Raw genomic sequence first — 16,163 nt, 5'->3', positions numbered from 1 at the left:
ACTGACCAATCACAGCGATCGCCGGCAGGAGACCGCTGTGAATGGTCCCCTGCCGTCGTACTGTGCCGGTCAACTGTCATAAACAGTTGACGGCACAGTTCTGTCACCTTGTCCTTTGACAGGGTGACAGTTTTTAGCCAGGACGCACCGTACGTCCCTGTGGCTTAAAGCACTTCAATGCAGGACGTACCGGTACGTCCTGGTGCGCTAAGGGGTTAACAGGGGAATGTTTGCAGAATAGTGCAGGATGTTAATTTATAAAATGTTTGTTATATTATGGTTATGCTATTTGATTGCATTTGAATATTTTTTGTATTTAATAAATGGCTGCTGTGGCCTTTACACCAATTTCAAGTTGTGGTCCCTTATTTGGGTTACTGGTGGGAGGTCATAGATAGCAAAACATCAAACATACCTTAATCATACTGTATATTTTCAGTGAGGTGAACAGAATGAGCCGCTTTATTATTTATGCAGACACAGGGCAGTACATACGTGTGTAGATGTGCCTGGTACTGCAGTTCAGCCAATAAAAGCCAGCTGAGTTGTTGTGCCAGGCACAGCCGGCCTTATGTCTACAGTACTATGCCTATTCATTTTCATAAATGCAGCAGCAAGCAGAACATTTCTATGAAAGCTGACTATATTTCCATATGAAAACAGACAATATTTGTGTACGAGTACCTGCCACACAAGACCAGCACTTTAGAAACTCAAAGCTTACAACATACAACTTAGGCGTTATGTTATCTGTTCACACAGCCCTAGATTGACCGTTTTATATCAGGCAGTATTGATTCAATATGAAAGGTTTCTGCTTCTCTCCTCTCTGGGATCCGTTAGGGAAAACTGGGTATGATATGTGGACAAGCCCTAGTTAGATTGTCACAGATTACTTAGTTAAGCCTGCCCGTTGTTTAACTGGGACATTTATCATAATATAGATTTTTTTTTGCGGCCGTATAGAGATTGCAAATATTTATACCAAAGGATCATTTTACGAAAAATGGTAACGATATTATACAGTGACATACATTAAACACTATGTGAACAGAGCCTTAGGGTGCAATCACAGGCAGCAAATTTTGTTGCAGAAATTTCTGCAACTGAAAGTCACTTCTATTCATCTGAATGGAACTTGCAGAAATCCATCTACCTGCTGCAGAAACAGAAAAACATCTGAAAATCAAGAGCTGTTTTCCCTTGCTAACAGCTCCGTATTTTCAGACATTTTTTAGTAAGCGTGTGAACATACCCTAAGGGCACATTCTCCAGCGGCCGTTTTTTACATTTGTTTCTATACATTTTTAGGCAAGTTCGTTCAGACGTTGTGGAAAACTCCCCTGCGGACCATAGGCTGCAGTGAGGAATTTTCCCTCCGCAGCATGCACTGTCTGTTGCGGAGAAGAAGCAGAATTTCACTGCGTATTTCAGCCTTTGCAATGCAAAAACTGAAATCTGTGGCAAGTCCGCTGTGTTTTCTGCAACGTCTGAATTACCTGTCAAATATTCAAATGTTGGTGCAGATTCGTTGCTTAATTGCCCCAAATCGGCACCAACATTTGCAGTGGAAAAATTCTGCCACGTCTGAACATGCCCTTAGGGTATGTTCACACGCTTAACCAAAAACTTCTGAAAATACGGAGCTGTTTTCAATGGAAAACAGCTCCTGATTTTCAGAAGTTTTTTAAGCAAACTCTCGTTTTTCAGTGCGTTTTTTCGGGCTGTTTTTCTATAGTCCATGAAAAACGGCTCCAAAAACAGCTCAAGAAGTGCCATGCACTTCTTTTCCGCTGGCATTTTGTTACGCGGCAGTTTTGAAAAACGGCCACGTAAAAAAACGCCTTGTCGGAATAGAACGCCGTATTTCCCATTAAAATCAATGGGCAGATGTTTGTAGGGTTTCTGCTTCCGATTTTCCGGGATGTTTACGGCCTGAAAAACGGCTGAAAACACTACGTGTGCACATACCCTTAGTGTTTATAAGCATCTTTTCCATGCCATTTTTCCCTACAACTGTTTCTTCAATGAAAAACCACAGCCATGATAGCTGCAAAAAAATTTGATAAAACCCACGTATTAATCTGTGGTTTTGCTGCCATTTTTTTTATTTGGTTTTCACTCTGCGGTTGTAGTGCATATCAGAGCCATATCACTACTTAAATATATACAACTTTCAGCAGAAGTGATAAGAACTAATGAATTTCAAACATTTAATTGATTCAATATGTTAGGCTCCTAGGACAAAATCACAACAAACAGTTTTGATGCTGTTTTTGTTGCAGTTTTTGGTTAAAAAAAACCTAAGCCAAAAAATGCATCAAAACTGTGTGTGATCCTGGCCTTAGGATGTGCATAGATTGTAAAGATTTTCCCCCAATACCACAAGTGCTCTGTTTTTATCTGTAATAATTGGGAAAAGGGTATTTATGAACAGATGTTCCAGGACATTCTGTATGCTTGATTTTTTCCATAAAAAAAATCATCCAAATTATGGGAAATATTTTACCTTTTTCTGCACAATGGTAAATTTTATAGTTGTACTATTAATGACCAAGAAAAATTTTGAAGCATGAACTGGGGCAGATTTCCACTGGATGGAGCCCATCCAAGATTTTACTACCATAGGCAAAAGGATTGTTGAGGATAAGGGTAAGTTTACGCGGCTTATTTTCGTCCGTTTTTCGGGCCATAAACGGCCGAAAAATCGGAAGCAGAACGTCTCCAAACATCCGCCCATTGATTTCAATGGGAAAAACGGCGTTCTGTTCCGACGGGGCATTTTTTTATGCGGCCATTCTTAAAAGCAGCTGCGTAAAAAAACATCCGCAAAAAAGAAGTGCATGTCACTTCTTTAGATGTTTGTCATTGACTCTATAGAAAAACAGCTCCAAAAACGGCCATAGAAAACGTCTGAAAATCAGGAGCTGTTTTCCCTTGAAAACAACTCCGTATTTTCAGACATTTTTGATTTTGTGTGCGCACATACCCTAATTATTGCAACTATTGCCAAATTTAAAACAGGATTACGCGCCCTTGCATTCTTTACAAACATAATTTGCTAGGGTAGAACAGGAAAATAAATGTTCCTGTAAGGGCACATTCAGACGTGGCGGAATTGCTGTTGAATACCACTGCAGACAGTCCGCAGTGGAATTCTGCAGCAACCGTTTTTTAAATTTGTTTCTATACATCTTTAGGAAACTTAGTTCAGACGTTGCAGAAAATAACTGTGCAGAATTTAGGCTGCGGTGCAGAATTTTCCCTCCGCAGCATGCTCATTATATTGTGGAGAAGAAGCGGAATTTCACTGCGGATTTCAGAATTTGCATTGCAAAGGCTGAAATCTGCAGCAAGTCCGCTGTGATATCTGCAACGTCTGAATTACCTGTCAAATATGAAAATGTTGCTGCCGGGTTTTTTTCTATTTAGTCAATGAAAAACGGCTCAAAAAATGGCTCAAGAAGTGACATGCACTTCTTTTTTATGGGGCGTCTTTTTACGCGCCGTTATTTGAAAATGAGGCGTAAAATAATGCCCCGTCGAAACAGAACGCCGTATTTCCCATTGACATCAATGGGCAGATTTTTGTAGGCGTTCTGCTTCCGATTTTTCAGCTGTTTTTCGGGACATATATGGCTTGAAAAATGGCTGAAAATAGCCCGTGTAAACATACCCTTAAAGCAAAATTTCAAATAACTCAAAAATATTCTTTGCCACGTCCCTCTTTCCAAACACTTGTGTCTTAAAGAGGCTCTGTCACCACATTATAAGTGGCCTATATTGTACATGATGTGATCGGCGCTGTAATGTAGATTACAGCAGTTTTTTTTATTTAGAAAAACTATCATTTTTGACGGTTATGACCTATATTAGCTTTATGCTAATGAGTTTCTCAATGAACAACTGGGCGTGTTTTACATTTTGACCAAGTGGGCGTTGTGGAGAGAAGTGTATGACGCTGACCAATCAGTGACCAATCAGCATCATACACTTCTCTCCATTAATTTACTCTGCACATAGCCATATAGCTATATCGCTATGTGCAGCCACATACACAAACACTAACATTACTGCAGTGTCCTGACAATGCAGAGAAGTGTCAGGATTCTGAATACACATCACGTCCTGGCTGGAGGTAATGTATATTCATTGTCAGGACACTGCAGTAACGTTATAGTGTGTGTATGAGGCTGCACATAGCAATATAGCTATATCACTATCTGCAGTGTAAATGAATGGAGGGAAGTGTATGATGCTGATTGGTCAGCGTCATACACTCCTCTGTACAACGCCCACTTGGCCAAAAAGTAAAACACGCCCAGTTGTTCATTGAGAAATGCATTAGCATAAAGCTAATATAGGTCATAATGATCGTTTTTCTAAATAAAAAACACTGCTGTAATCTACATTAGAGCGCAGATCACATCATGTATAAGATAGGCCACTTATAATGTGGCGACAGAGCCTCTTTAAGTAAGTTATTCACCTTCCATTTCACCATTTGTGACAACTGTGCCGCTATAAAATTATATAAAACGTGAGGTACAGCCAGTCCACCTTTTTTTTTCTGGAAAGGTTTAAAATTTAAGTTTAATGCGAACACATTTGCGATTCCAAATGTGCTCAATCATGAGCCTCTCAATTTTTCAAAAGTGTATAGCAGCACCATTTTTATCAACCTTATTTTATCCAAGCTCTGACATATATACCGTACCACAACCAAGCTCAGTACATAAATACACCACTAGAACCAAGCTCTGACATATATACAGCACCAGAACCAAGCTCAGTACATATATACAGCACCGGAACCAATCTCAGTACATAAATACAGCACCAGAACAAACCTCAGCACATAAATACAGCACCAGAACAAACCTCAGTACATAAATACAGCACTAGAACAATGCTCATTACATATATACAATACCAGAACAAAGGTCAGTACATATATACATCCCCAGAACCAAACTCAGTACATATATACAGCACCACAATGCAGCTCAGTACATAAATACAACCCCAGAACCAAGCACATTACATATATACCATATATACAGCACCAAAACCAATCTCATATGTATATACAGCAACAGAACAAAGCGCAGTACTTAAATATAGCATCAGAACCGAGCTCAGTATATATATACAACACCAGAACAAATACAGCTCAATTTAGTGCAACCCCTGCGGTATAGGTTTGTACAGCGTAAAACTACAGCTCCCAGCATTTTCACAAAAATGGTCCAGACATCTATGATGGATTTCTCCCAGCCATGACCCATTTCTGCAGTTTTCCACTCAGATGTCTTCAGCTTCTCAGTTTTAAAACATTTCTGCACCTATAAACAAAGCTTCAATTTTCAACACCCCTAAATATAATAGCGCCATACACTGCACCTCTAACTATAATAGCGCTATACACTGTGTCCCTGATTATAATAGTACCATACACTGTGTCCCACACACACACACACACATACACCATGCCCCCTGTAGATAGTACCCCCATAGCCCCCTGTAGATAGTGACCCCCATAGAGCCTCTGTAGATAGTGCCCTACATAGAAACCCCTGTAGATAGTGTCCCACATACAGCCCTCTGTAGATAGTGCCCACATATGGACTCCAGAGATGCAAGGCAATAGTGCTAACCACCGAGCAACCATGCTGCCCTACATATAGCTTCCACTATAGATAGTGCTCCCCGTATAGCCCACCTCTGTAGATAGTGTCTCACATATAGCCCAACCCCTGTATATAGTATCCCACATATAGCCAACCCCTGTAGACAGTGCCCTACATATAGCCCCCTGTAGCTAGTGCCCCACAGGTAACCCACCCCTGTATATAGTGTCCCACATATAGCCCATCCCTATAGAAAGTGCCCTAAAAATAGCTCCCCTATAGATAGTGCTCTACATATAGCCCACCCCTGTATATAATGTCTCACATATAGCTCCCCCTGTATATAGTGCACCACATATAGACCCCCCTGTAGATAGTGCCCCACATCCCCACATATAGAGCCCCCTATATATAGTGGCCCACATCCCCACACATAGATCCCCCTGTATATAGTGCCCCACATATAGACCCCCCTGTATATAGTGGCCCACATGCCCACATATAGACCCCCCCTTGTATATAGTTCCCCACATATAGACCCCCCTGTAGACAGTGCCCCACATATAGACCCCCTGTATACAGTGGCCCACATCCCCACATATAGTCCTCCCTGTAGATAATGCCACTCACAGTTTTATTAGAAAAAACAAAAAACTTTACATACTCACATGATCCCGTTATCGCACCGTCCGATGGCATTGCAGATCTGCTCTCTGAGCAGGTCTGCTGGAGCTGAACGACATGTCATTCAAAGGCGCTAATTGGCAGGGCAGAATGACTTGCCCCGTCAATCAGCGCCTTTCAAGCACGGAAGTGGCGCGATGTCGTCATCACGCCGCTAGCATCGTCATTTTGCCCCGCCAATCAGCACCATTGTAAGGCGCTGAATGTTCGGTCATGGAACATGCCTGGCCATTCAGCGCTAATGCATGTATTTGCAAGACGGGGTGGCTGTCGCTAGCACCAGGGCCCCCTCCGGTACTAGCGGCCATGAGAGCGGCCAATAAATGTTAGAGGCTCAGCAGCGCGGGCCCCGTAGTAACGCTGATACCGCTGTGGCAGCCATAACGGCTGCTAGCGGCACCACTGGGCATATCGGGGGGGGGGCATGTCAGCTGGCGGCATGGGCCCCCTCAAGCCGCGGGCCCCGTAGCAGCCGATACAGCAACTGGTACTGAGTTATTGCTCACTTACAAATATGAATACTATAGAAGGGTAATGGATAGAGATTAACATAGCTCTGTAGAGGACACAAACATTTTACTGTGTAAACTTTGTTTAAATCAAATAAAAGACTAAGTCACTCGTTAAATTGTAAAGCAATAAAGTTCTGTGACTGTTAACATCAGGCCTTACCAGACACGAGCCTGTTATTATTGTGTGTGATTCGCCACAAACAAATTTGATGCATTTCCATATTCATTTGTGTAAGATGCAGTCAGTGCAGTGACTTTACACGAATCATCAGGAGGCCTGACACATAATGAAGTGTAACAAGAACCTGTGGCACAAGTAACTAGATCTGGAGCTAAAATGCTGATATCACATGAGGCAACTATGATTTACAAGACCTGGCCAAGTTTAAAGGAAGTCTGTCCTGAGATTTTAGGCTAATAAATGGTGACACCACTTAGCAATAGGGTAAAGGAATGGGAACATACTAGGCTTGAAGATCTTAGGGGTTGCACCCTGATGCAAGCCCTAAGATCTTTAACACAGGTTCCTATTCCTTTACCCTGTCACTAACTATCGGTGCCAGAATGACAGACTCTCTTTTTTACTATTTCTGGAATCTCTACTGGAGTAAATACTCCCTTAGGCCCCATGCACATGACCGTATATTTTGTCCGTAATTAGAAACCCATTTATTTCTATGGCCGACCAACACCTTCACGTATATTTACGGGAAAGTGTCCGTGTCGTAGAAAGGCTCTGCAAAAGATAGATGTCCTATTTTTTGCTTTTTACGGTCCGTGCTCCCATACTTTATATGGTGTCTGTCAGCGGCCGGCCGTGCCCGTAATCACTTACTGTGATTACAGGCACTGTCGTGTTTATAGGGCCTTACAGAAAACTGGTGAGTATATTATATACTGCGATTGAATCAAGTGTGGGAGGAAGTTGTGTCAAAGTATTCCTTGTTATGCTCCATTATTATTCTGTTAGTTTATATTGTGTATTACTTTACTATTATCAAAATAGTGGAGGGAGGATTAGGCTCTATTCACACGGCAGAATTTTTGCAGCGGAACCTGCCGCGGATTCAGCCACAAAATTCTGCCTCCCATTCATTTAAAAAATAAGCGTCCTGCTCAATCTCAATCGGAATCTGCCCGAACCTCCCATTGAAGTCAATGTAGATTGTGGAGCTGAGTAGATTGTGGAGCTGAGTAGATTGTGGAGCTGCGTAGATTGTGGAGCTGCGTAGATTGTGAAACTGAGTAGATTGATATGCTGTACAATCGTGTGGAAAAAGATACAGGATAAACTAATTTATTGTTTTAAGTCGCTGCTAACTCTGGGTTTAAGTGGGTGATCCTACTCCGTGATTTGCAGCTATTTATGTATTCAGACACATACAGTGAAGGCTGTTAATCAATGGTTAAGACCGGCCACCTGACTCTTTAGCCCGCAGTGAGCAGAGATTTAACCGGTTCAGGACCGGGCTATTTTGAGCCTTCAGGACCAGACACCATTTACCCAATTTTAGCATGCGTTAGTTAAACAGCTATCATTTTTTTATTTGTTGGGCTAGCGACGTGATTTTTTAGATGTTTTTTTCGTAGTCAATGCAGGTTTCTTGTTTTATCATTTTTTACACATCCTTTTTGCTATTTTACTATTTCTAGGCTTAAAGTTTGAAAATAATAGTAATAAAGTATTCTTTTATTTGTGATTGTCATTATCATTGTAAATTTTGATATATTACATGTCTATTTTAGGGTAATTGGGTCAGGGCTAGCTTCATGACAATGATTGGTGGGGGCGTTTTTTTGGGTGGGTATTTTATGTGTATTTATGATTTAGTTTACTTTTACTTTATTTTGACTAGAATTCACTGCTTATATTATAGGTATCCTTGTTAGTTTTCCCTAAAATGTATACTTAATTTCTCACTGATTTATATCTATAGGGATATAAAGTAATTCCAGATAGCGATGTTACTGTGTTTGGTTCATGAATTATATCTGCATATAATGATAGACGATGCAGGTTTTGATAATATTTGCTACTAGTGCTTATGCTCTTACATTGACACTATCAACTCAATAGCATGGTAGATCAATGAGATATATGCTCAGAATATGCCAGTTGTTTCTCTAGTCTAAATTGAATTGTTGTATCTTGGTATAGTATTGTTTTTATTTATATATTGTTTTTTTTTAATATATATATATATATATATTTCTTATTGTTTTTTGTTTTTTATTATTTTATTATTATTTTTATTGTTATTCTTCTTTTATCCAGACTAGAGTTGAAACTGTATAGGCACTTATGCTAGCGGGGATAAATCACCTGAAGCGGCTGTATTAGTTCAACAGTCCTGGATAGCTGGGCTAAGTTCGTGTCAGTCTGATCAGTATTTTCTAGAGCACAATTGATAGTGCAGCTACCAACTGATAGCCCTATTATGAGCTATGTTCTTGTTCCAGTCACCAAGTTGTAAGCCCTACGCGTTTCATTACTTTTAATAGTATCTGCCGTAATTCTTCAGGGACCTGCAGATTTAAACTTTCTGATAGTCAAAGCGCACAATTCATGCCTATCGTGGGTCCAGATTGCTAGCCGCAGTTGGCGGCAGAAAACTCTGACTTATAAGGATGTCGTTTTCACGCAAGTGAGATATTTCAACGCACAGCACACGGATGAGTATTACGCTCGTCTGAATGAGCCCTTAATCTCAGTTTAACGGTCATTTTATCCTGCAGGGTTTGTAGGACATCTTGTGTTTGGGAACGCTGGGGGGAAATTATCGACCTTTCTTTCGAGTAGTAGGAAAAGACCGTCCTTTTTGGAAAGTTTTGCAGGCAATGACAGACGGGGAATGGTTTAGATTGGCACAATTGTCCATTTTAATTGGAACAGGCGCAAAAAGGTGTCACTAGAAAGACATTTTGGAGGTTTGCATGAACGGTATTACCCTCCAGCTCTGTCGCTCTCAGTCATCAAAGGTGGCCTCTTTCCAAAAAACTTTGAATATTGGTATTCATGGAAATGTGCGCCCTGCTTAATGCCACGATAAAATACAGATCATGCAGTGATTCATTCCAGTGAGATCAGCTTTGTCCTGATTGATAATCTGAATACCACTGTTAGCACAATGAGAAGGCTGGGAAGGCTGTCTAATTAGAGCTCAGAATCATAATCTATATTCCCCACGTCTTGGTATTTTGTTAAATAAATACTAATGTAGCAACAAAGAAACTTTCAGGCCGGGTTCCCACGTAGTGTAAACGGCACCGAATTTCCGCAACAGAATTCTGTCCGGAAATTCCGCAGCATTTACAGTAGCAGCAAAATGGATTTGATTTAGAAACTCTCATGTCCGCGCTGCGAAAAAAAATGCAGCGTAAGCGCTAATAAATTGACCTGCGGTGCAGAGTTTAAATCCGCAGCATGTCAATTTATGCTGCATTTTTGTTGCTTTTCTATTGCAAGTTTTCCCCATTGAATTATGCCCTAGACGCTATTTAAATACCCTGACCAAGGAGAGTAGCTTAGTGTTTTATCAGATGTTTTTTACCACAGTGAAAAAAGTCACCCAAAGAACTTGAACATGAAATCCATTTTTACAAGCCCCCAAAAAATGCCACGCATAAAATGTGTAGAAGGAAGCCTAAGACATTATTTTAATGTGACTTTATGCTGTTGAGGAGTACTAAAATTCTTGATAAACTGACATTACATTTCTGCTTTTTTCCTTAGTGGATTAAAAAAGGAAAAAAATGTTCCATAAAAATGGTACTAAATAAAGCTATATGTATCCTGAACTAATGTATACTAAAATTTGCTAAACTGTGTCTGGCCATCAACAGGGAAAAAACCCACAGTAATTAGGTTGTTAACCCTATTTTCTCTTTTAGATACTGTACACCAGATATATATAGATATAGATATATATATAGATATATATATATATATATATATATATATATATATATATATATATATAAAGTGATTGATAATATAACCTTTTCGTCCTTTGCTGCCAAATTAGTGTAATTACCCGTAAGATAAAAACGGTATCATTAATTTTTCACTTGCGTACCCATTAAACCAGTCTGTAGTTATATCATAGGTCAATCATTTCTATAATATAAACACTTTATGAGAAGATTCCTATATTTCCAAATAACATCAGGCACACGCACAGCACTTTTCAAAGTATGAGAAAAACAGGATGCTCTCATATTGTAGAATTAGGATGCTTGGTGTAAACTTGGCCTACATTGCCCGTTGTCCTGTTTAAAACTATACCAGGAAGATTGCCCAATTGGCCCGGCTCCACATGTATGGGAGGCCCTTGGGCAACAGAGTCACAGGGGCCCCCTGTCAACCTTACCCTTGGGTTGATAAGGAATGGGCATGTTTATTCAGATTGACATGGGCCCTGGCATCTTCCCCGGAAGTGTTGACACGGGCCATGCGCCAGGGTGTTAAAGATAGTGTATATACATAGGAAAATAGTCTTTGTGGAAAATAAAAATATGAATGAATATTTACCATATTATGAACTATTTTCCCCATAGAAAATTGTTAATATCGTGAGAAATATTGTGTGTTTGCATTGCTTCACATGTTTTTTTTTAAGCATTTTCCTCTAATGACTTCTCCATATAGAATCTTGTTAATCCAGAGGAAGGCAAAAACCCCTATAAGGCAGATGCCAATTGCATCATAAGGAGAAAAAATTCTCCTCGACTCCAAATATGACAATCAGAATAAATCCCTGGATCAACGTCCCATCTCCAGAATCTAGTACTCATAAACTTTAATATTATATTTTTCAAGAAAGGCATCAAGGCCCTCCTTGAACTTGCTCAATGAACCAACCATCACAACATCCTGTGGCAGAGCGTTCCAAAGTCTCACTGCTCTTACAGTAAAGAATCCCCCAGTGAAGATATGCACTGTTTGTCTGATTTTATTTAACAGCTACACAGTCACAGTGATGCTCTATATCTCGAACTTGTAAGTGCACCACTTGTGACTAATTGGACTTGAGAAGAAAAAAAAAATGATTTTCCCTTTTTATTTCGTGATACTGGTAGAGGGGACCTAGTTATTATTTTATATTTGTATTTGGAGAACTGGACATATTTTCTTTTGGTTTCTGCTCCCACTTTTAAGTTTGTGTGTGTGTGGACAGGATTATCTCTTTTCTGTACCTCTAACTAATATCAAGTACCTATTAGCGGAGAATGAAAATTAACTTCAGTGCTCCCTCAAACCAAGCAACAACGACCATGCTGACAGATCTCTAGTCGTGTCACATACAGTACAGCTTTAATTTTTACATTGATTTGCTAATCTTTCTAGTATACTCTATGGTTCTGTCTCCAAAAAGGCTCATGATATAATTTTCCTACACACACTAAGGATCATTTTCCTATGTTTTTTTGGCGTATGGGAGTATGTGTACCCATGCAAACAAGGGTACACACACACACACACACACACACACACATACACACACTCACACACTCACACACAACTTCAAAGTAGATGTTACCTTTGGTTGGATCTGAAGCTAGGACCCCAGTGCTGCAAGGCAACAGTGCCAACCAGTGACCCATTGTGCTGCCTAGATCAGCCTAATCTATATTTAAAAGCAGTGATACGTAAAGACCTTTGTAAAAAATGTTTACTTTTTTTTACTAAAACAGTGTATTTTAGTGTTTTATGCAACTTTGTCATTTATTTTTGTTAAAAATTGTTTTAACTTTTTCAGAAACAGCTTCTATGTATCCTGAATACAAAGAAGATGTAACGTGAATCCGTCCTGTCAGCGTGACTGATGGGATCAATGATAGCAGGTCCTGAGTGTCTCTGACAAGCAGGATCCACCTGTTATCTAAGTTACCAAAGCAGTCAGTCCCGCTGACCTGACAGATTAATGAAGATTAATAAATGAAGCTTCTATGTATCCAGAATACATTGAAGCTGTATCTGAAAAAGTAAAAATAATTGTTAATAAAAATAAATTAAAAAGTTGCACAAAACACTAAATACGCTGTTTTAGTTGACATCATTTTTACTTATCAGATCCAACCAAGGGTAATATCTATGAATTTGTGTGTGTGTGTTTGCATGGGTTTCCTCCCACACTCCATAAGCATACTGATTGTCCTTAGAATGTGTGTGAGATAGGAAAATTAGATAGGTTAAAAGGCTATGTTCACACGGGGTCTTTTGCCGAGTTTTTTGACGCGGAAACCGCGTCGCAAAACTCGGCAGAAACGGCCCGAGAACGCCTCCCATTGATTTCAATGGGAGGCGTCGGCGTCTTTTTCCCGCGAGCAGTAAAACTGCCTCGCGGGAAAAAGAAGCGACATGCCCTATCTTCGGGCGCTTCCGCCTCCGACCTCCCATTGACTTCAATGGGAGGCAGGAGAAAGCGTGTTTTCTGCCCGCGGCGCTCAATGGCCGCGGGCGAAAAACGGCGCGATAATTGCTATTCACACGGAGTATTTTGGGGGAGGAATATCTGCCTCAAAATTCCGTTTGGAGCTTTGAGGCAGATATTCCTCCCCCAAAATACTCCGTGTGAACATAGCCATAGACTTTAAGGCTCTCTTTTACACAGGCCAATGATCGGGCAAACCAGCTTTCATAGGAAAATATTATCGTTGTCAGGGAGATGTGCTGCTGACATAATGATAATGCATGGGGACAAGCTATGGTAGTAACGATTGCTCGTTCCCATGCAGAGCTCCTTGTGAAAGGAGCAGATGAGTGCCGATCAACGGTCGGTGTAAAATGACACTTAGATGCTTGTATTCTGTAACATAATTAAACACTTTGTTTTTGCTTTTCAACAGGTGTTAGATTCTTTATCGATGAATCAACCTTACCAACCGGAAATCAGGAAAGGCACAAAGCAAAGATGGAGTTATCCAACAAGAAAAAGAAACTTTTTATATTGGGATGTATGTTTATGTCGTTCTTTGTGTTCTTTGTATTATACCGATTACAGCTCCATATAGAATTTTTGACATTTTCTGCTAATCTGCCTTTAGCTTTAATATGCCCAGAAAAAGACAACAAACCTAAAACAGAAGAGGATGTATCAGACTCTAGTCGCAATGACATAGTAGCTAAATGCCAACATTCAGGAATTTGGACTGTTAAACCCGACGGTAGGTTGGGAAATCACATGGGTGAATATGCTGCATTATATGCACTGGCCAAAGCAAATGGGCGTCGGGCTTTTATACTTACAGACATGCATAACTACTTAGCACCAATATTTCAAATCACACTGCCAGTTTTACATAACAATGTGGCCCGCCATGTTCCATTTCAAGAACACTGGATACATGACTGGATGTCAGAGGAATATAATCATATTAAAGGGAGTTTTATTCGACTGACAGGCTATCCTTGTTCATGGACATTTTATCATCACCTTCGAGACGATATTCGTCGGGAATTTACAATCCATGACTATCTTAAGATTGAGGCCAACCGAGTTCTGGAAAGTATAAAAGGTTCCCGAAAAAATGTAACCTACATTGGGGTCCATGTCCGGAGAGGTGATTATGTTAACGTCATGCCAAGTGTTTGGAAGGGTGTGGTCGCAGACAAAGGTTACTTGGAGACAGCCATGAACTATTTCCGAAATAAATATAAAGAGCCTATTTTTGTAGTGACCAGTAATGGAATGGACTGGTGTAAAAAGAACATTGATAATTCAAAGGGAGATGTCTATTTCTCAGGGGATGGCAATGAGTCAACTCCAGGCAAGGATTTTGCACTTCTGGTTGGCTGTAACCACACAATCATGACTATTGGAACATTTGGATACTGGGCAAGTTACCTGGTTGGAGGAGAAACTATTTACCTCACTAACTTTACGCTTCCTGAATCTGAATTCTTGAAACTTTTCCATTATGATGCTGCGTTCTTACCAAAGTGGATAGGGATTCCAGCTGACCTATCTCCACTACGGCACTAAAAAATACTGGAACAAAAGCCGAAGCTGCCTATATTACACACACACATTCAAAGAGACTTGTTACCATATTTATTCAGGAGAAAAGATGCTAAAGCAATGTATAAAACCATATGGATATTCACAACTACACAGTTCTATAAATGATTATGTGTTTGTAATATGAATATTAATTTGACTATTTATTTATCAGGGATCTGAAGCCATATTCTCTATGCTCAAAATGCATCTAATTCATTTTTTGTAAGATCTTTTTTTATTTTTTTATCATTAACATACTTCTGTTGCATTTTTATCACTTGCATTATTTATATTGTGAATGTTCAGAATTTTAGACTGTGCTATCAAATATATATTGCTTCTTTTGTCATTTGGATATCTGATACAGTGATACTGTCTGCTATAATGCAGAACGCATAGTAGAGATATGTGGTAGTTAAGGAAAATACACATACAGTACAGTAAGCAGTTTCATCTTATGATAGAAGTCAATATATTTATTAAAGAGTCCATGCCTGTATATTGCTGGACCCACACATTCAGTTTTTAATGCAGTTTTTCGGACAGTTTTTTAAGACAAACTCAGAAGTGGATAAAGAAGAGAGCAGAAGTATTTCCTCTATACTTTTCCTTCTTTCTTTGTCCACTTCTGGCTTTGGCCTCAAAAACTGCACCAAAACTGCATGTGGGTGAATCCAACCTCAGGCCAGAAGTGAATCTTATAGGAAGGAGAAAACCTCATTTAATTTCACTATACTTTACTGCACATTTTAGAGGGAGGGGGCTACTTCTCTCACCCCATCGGCACCCCGATGGGGTGCCGATGGTTTTAATGGCAGCCGGGGGCCTAACAAAGGCCTCCAGGTCTGCCTTTAGTGAATGCCTGCTAGGCCTTGTCAGAGGCATGACCTAACAAATGTCTGTCAGTTTTACACTGACAGGCATAATACACTGCAATACAGAAGTATTGCAGTGTATTATAAAAGTAATCAAAAGATCACACAGTAAAGGCGCTAAGAGGACTAAAAAAAAAAGTTTCATATAGTTTGTAATAAATAAATAAAAGTCCCAAGTAAAAAAAAATTTAAAAAACCCCCTTTTTCCCCTTACAAAATACTTTATTATGAAAAAAAGTAAAAAGCTACACTTATTTGGTATTTCCGCGTCCGTACGGACCTCAACTATAAAATGATTACATTATTTAACAGACACGGTGAATGGCGTGAAAAATAAAATAAAAAACAATGCCAGAATTGCTGTTTTCTGTTCATCCTGCCTTTAAAAACATTTGATACAATGTGATCAAAAAGTCCCATGTACTCCAAGGTGGTACAAATAAAAACTATAAGTCATCC

The 16,163-nt window shown here is 39.8% G+C and overlaps 1 protein-coding gene across 1 annotated transcript in view; it reads left to right on the top strand.

Annotated features, from left to right (window-relative positions):
- Positions 1-15,006, top strand: part of LOC142661456 (galactoside alpha-(1,2)-fucosyltransferase 2-like) — a 352,285-nt gene extending 337,279 nt beyond the window's left edge. Inside the window, exon 4 of the mRNA XM_075838852.1 lies at positions 13,676-15,006. Coding sequence (XP_075694967.1) covers positions 13,676-14,811 — 1,136 coding nt within the window. The 3' untranslated portion in view covers positions 14,812-15,006. The remainder of the gene's footprint in view (positions 1-13,675) is intronic.
- The last annotated feature ends 1,157 nt before the right edge of the window (positions 15,007-16,163 follow it).

This window comes from Rhinoderma darwinii, chromosome 10, assembly GCF_050947455.1.
Source record: "Rhinoderma darwinii isolate aRhiDar2 chromosome 10, aRhiDar2.hap1, whole genome shotgun sequence".
NCBI classification, from domain to species: domain Eukaryota; kingdom Metazoa; phylum Chordata; class Amphibia; order Anura; family Rhinodermatidae; genus Rhinoderma; species Rhinoderma darwinii.
The sequence above is the reverse complement of the archived record's forward strand: the minus strand, read 5'-3'. Positions and strand labels throughout refer to the sequence as shown.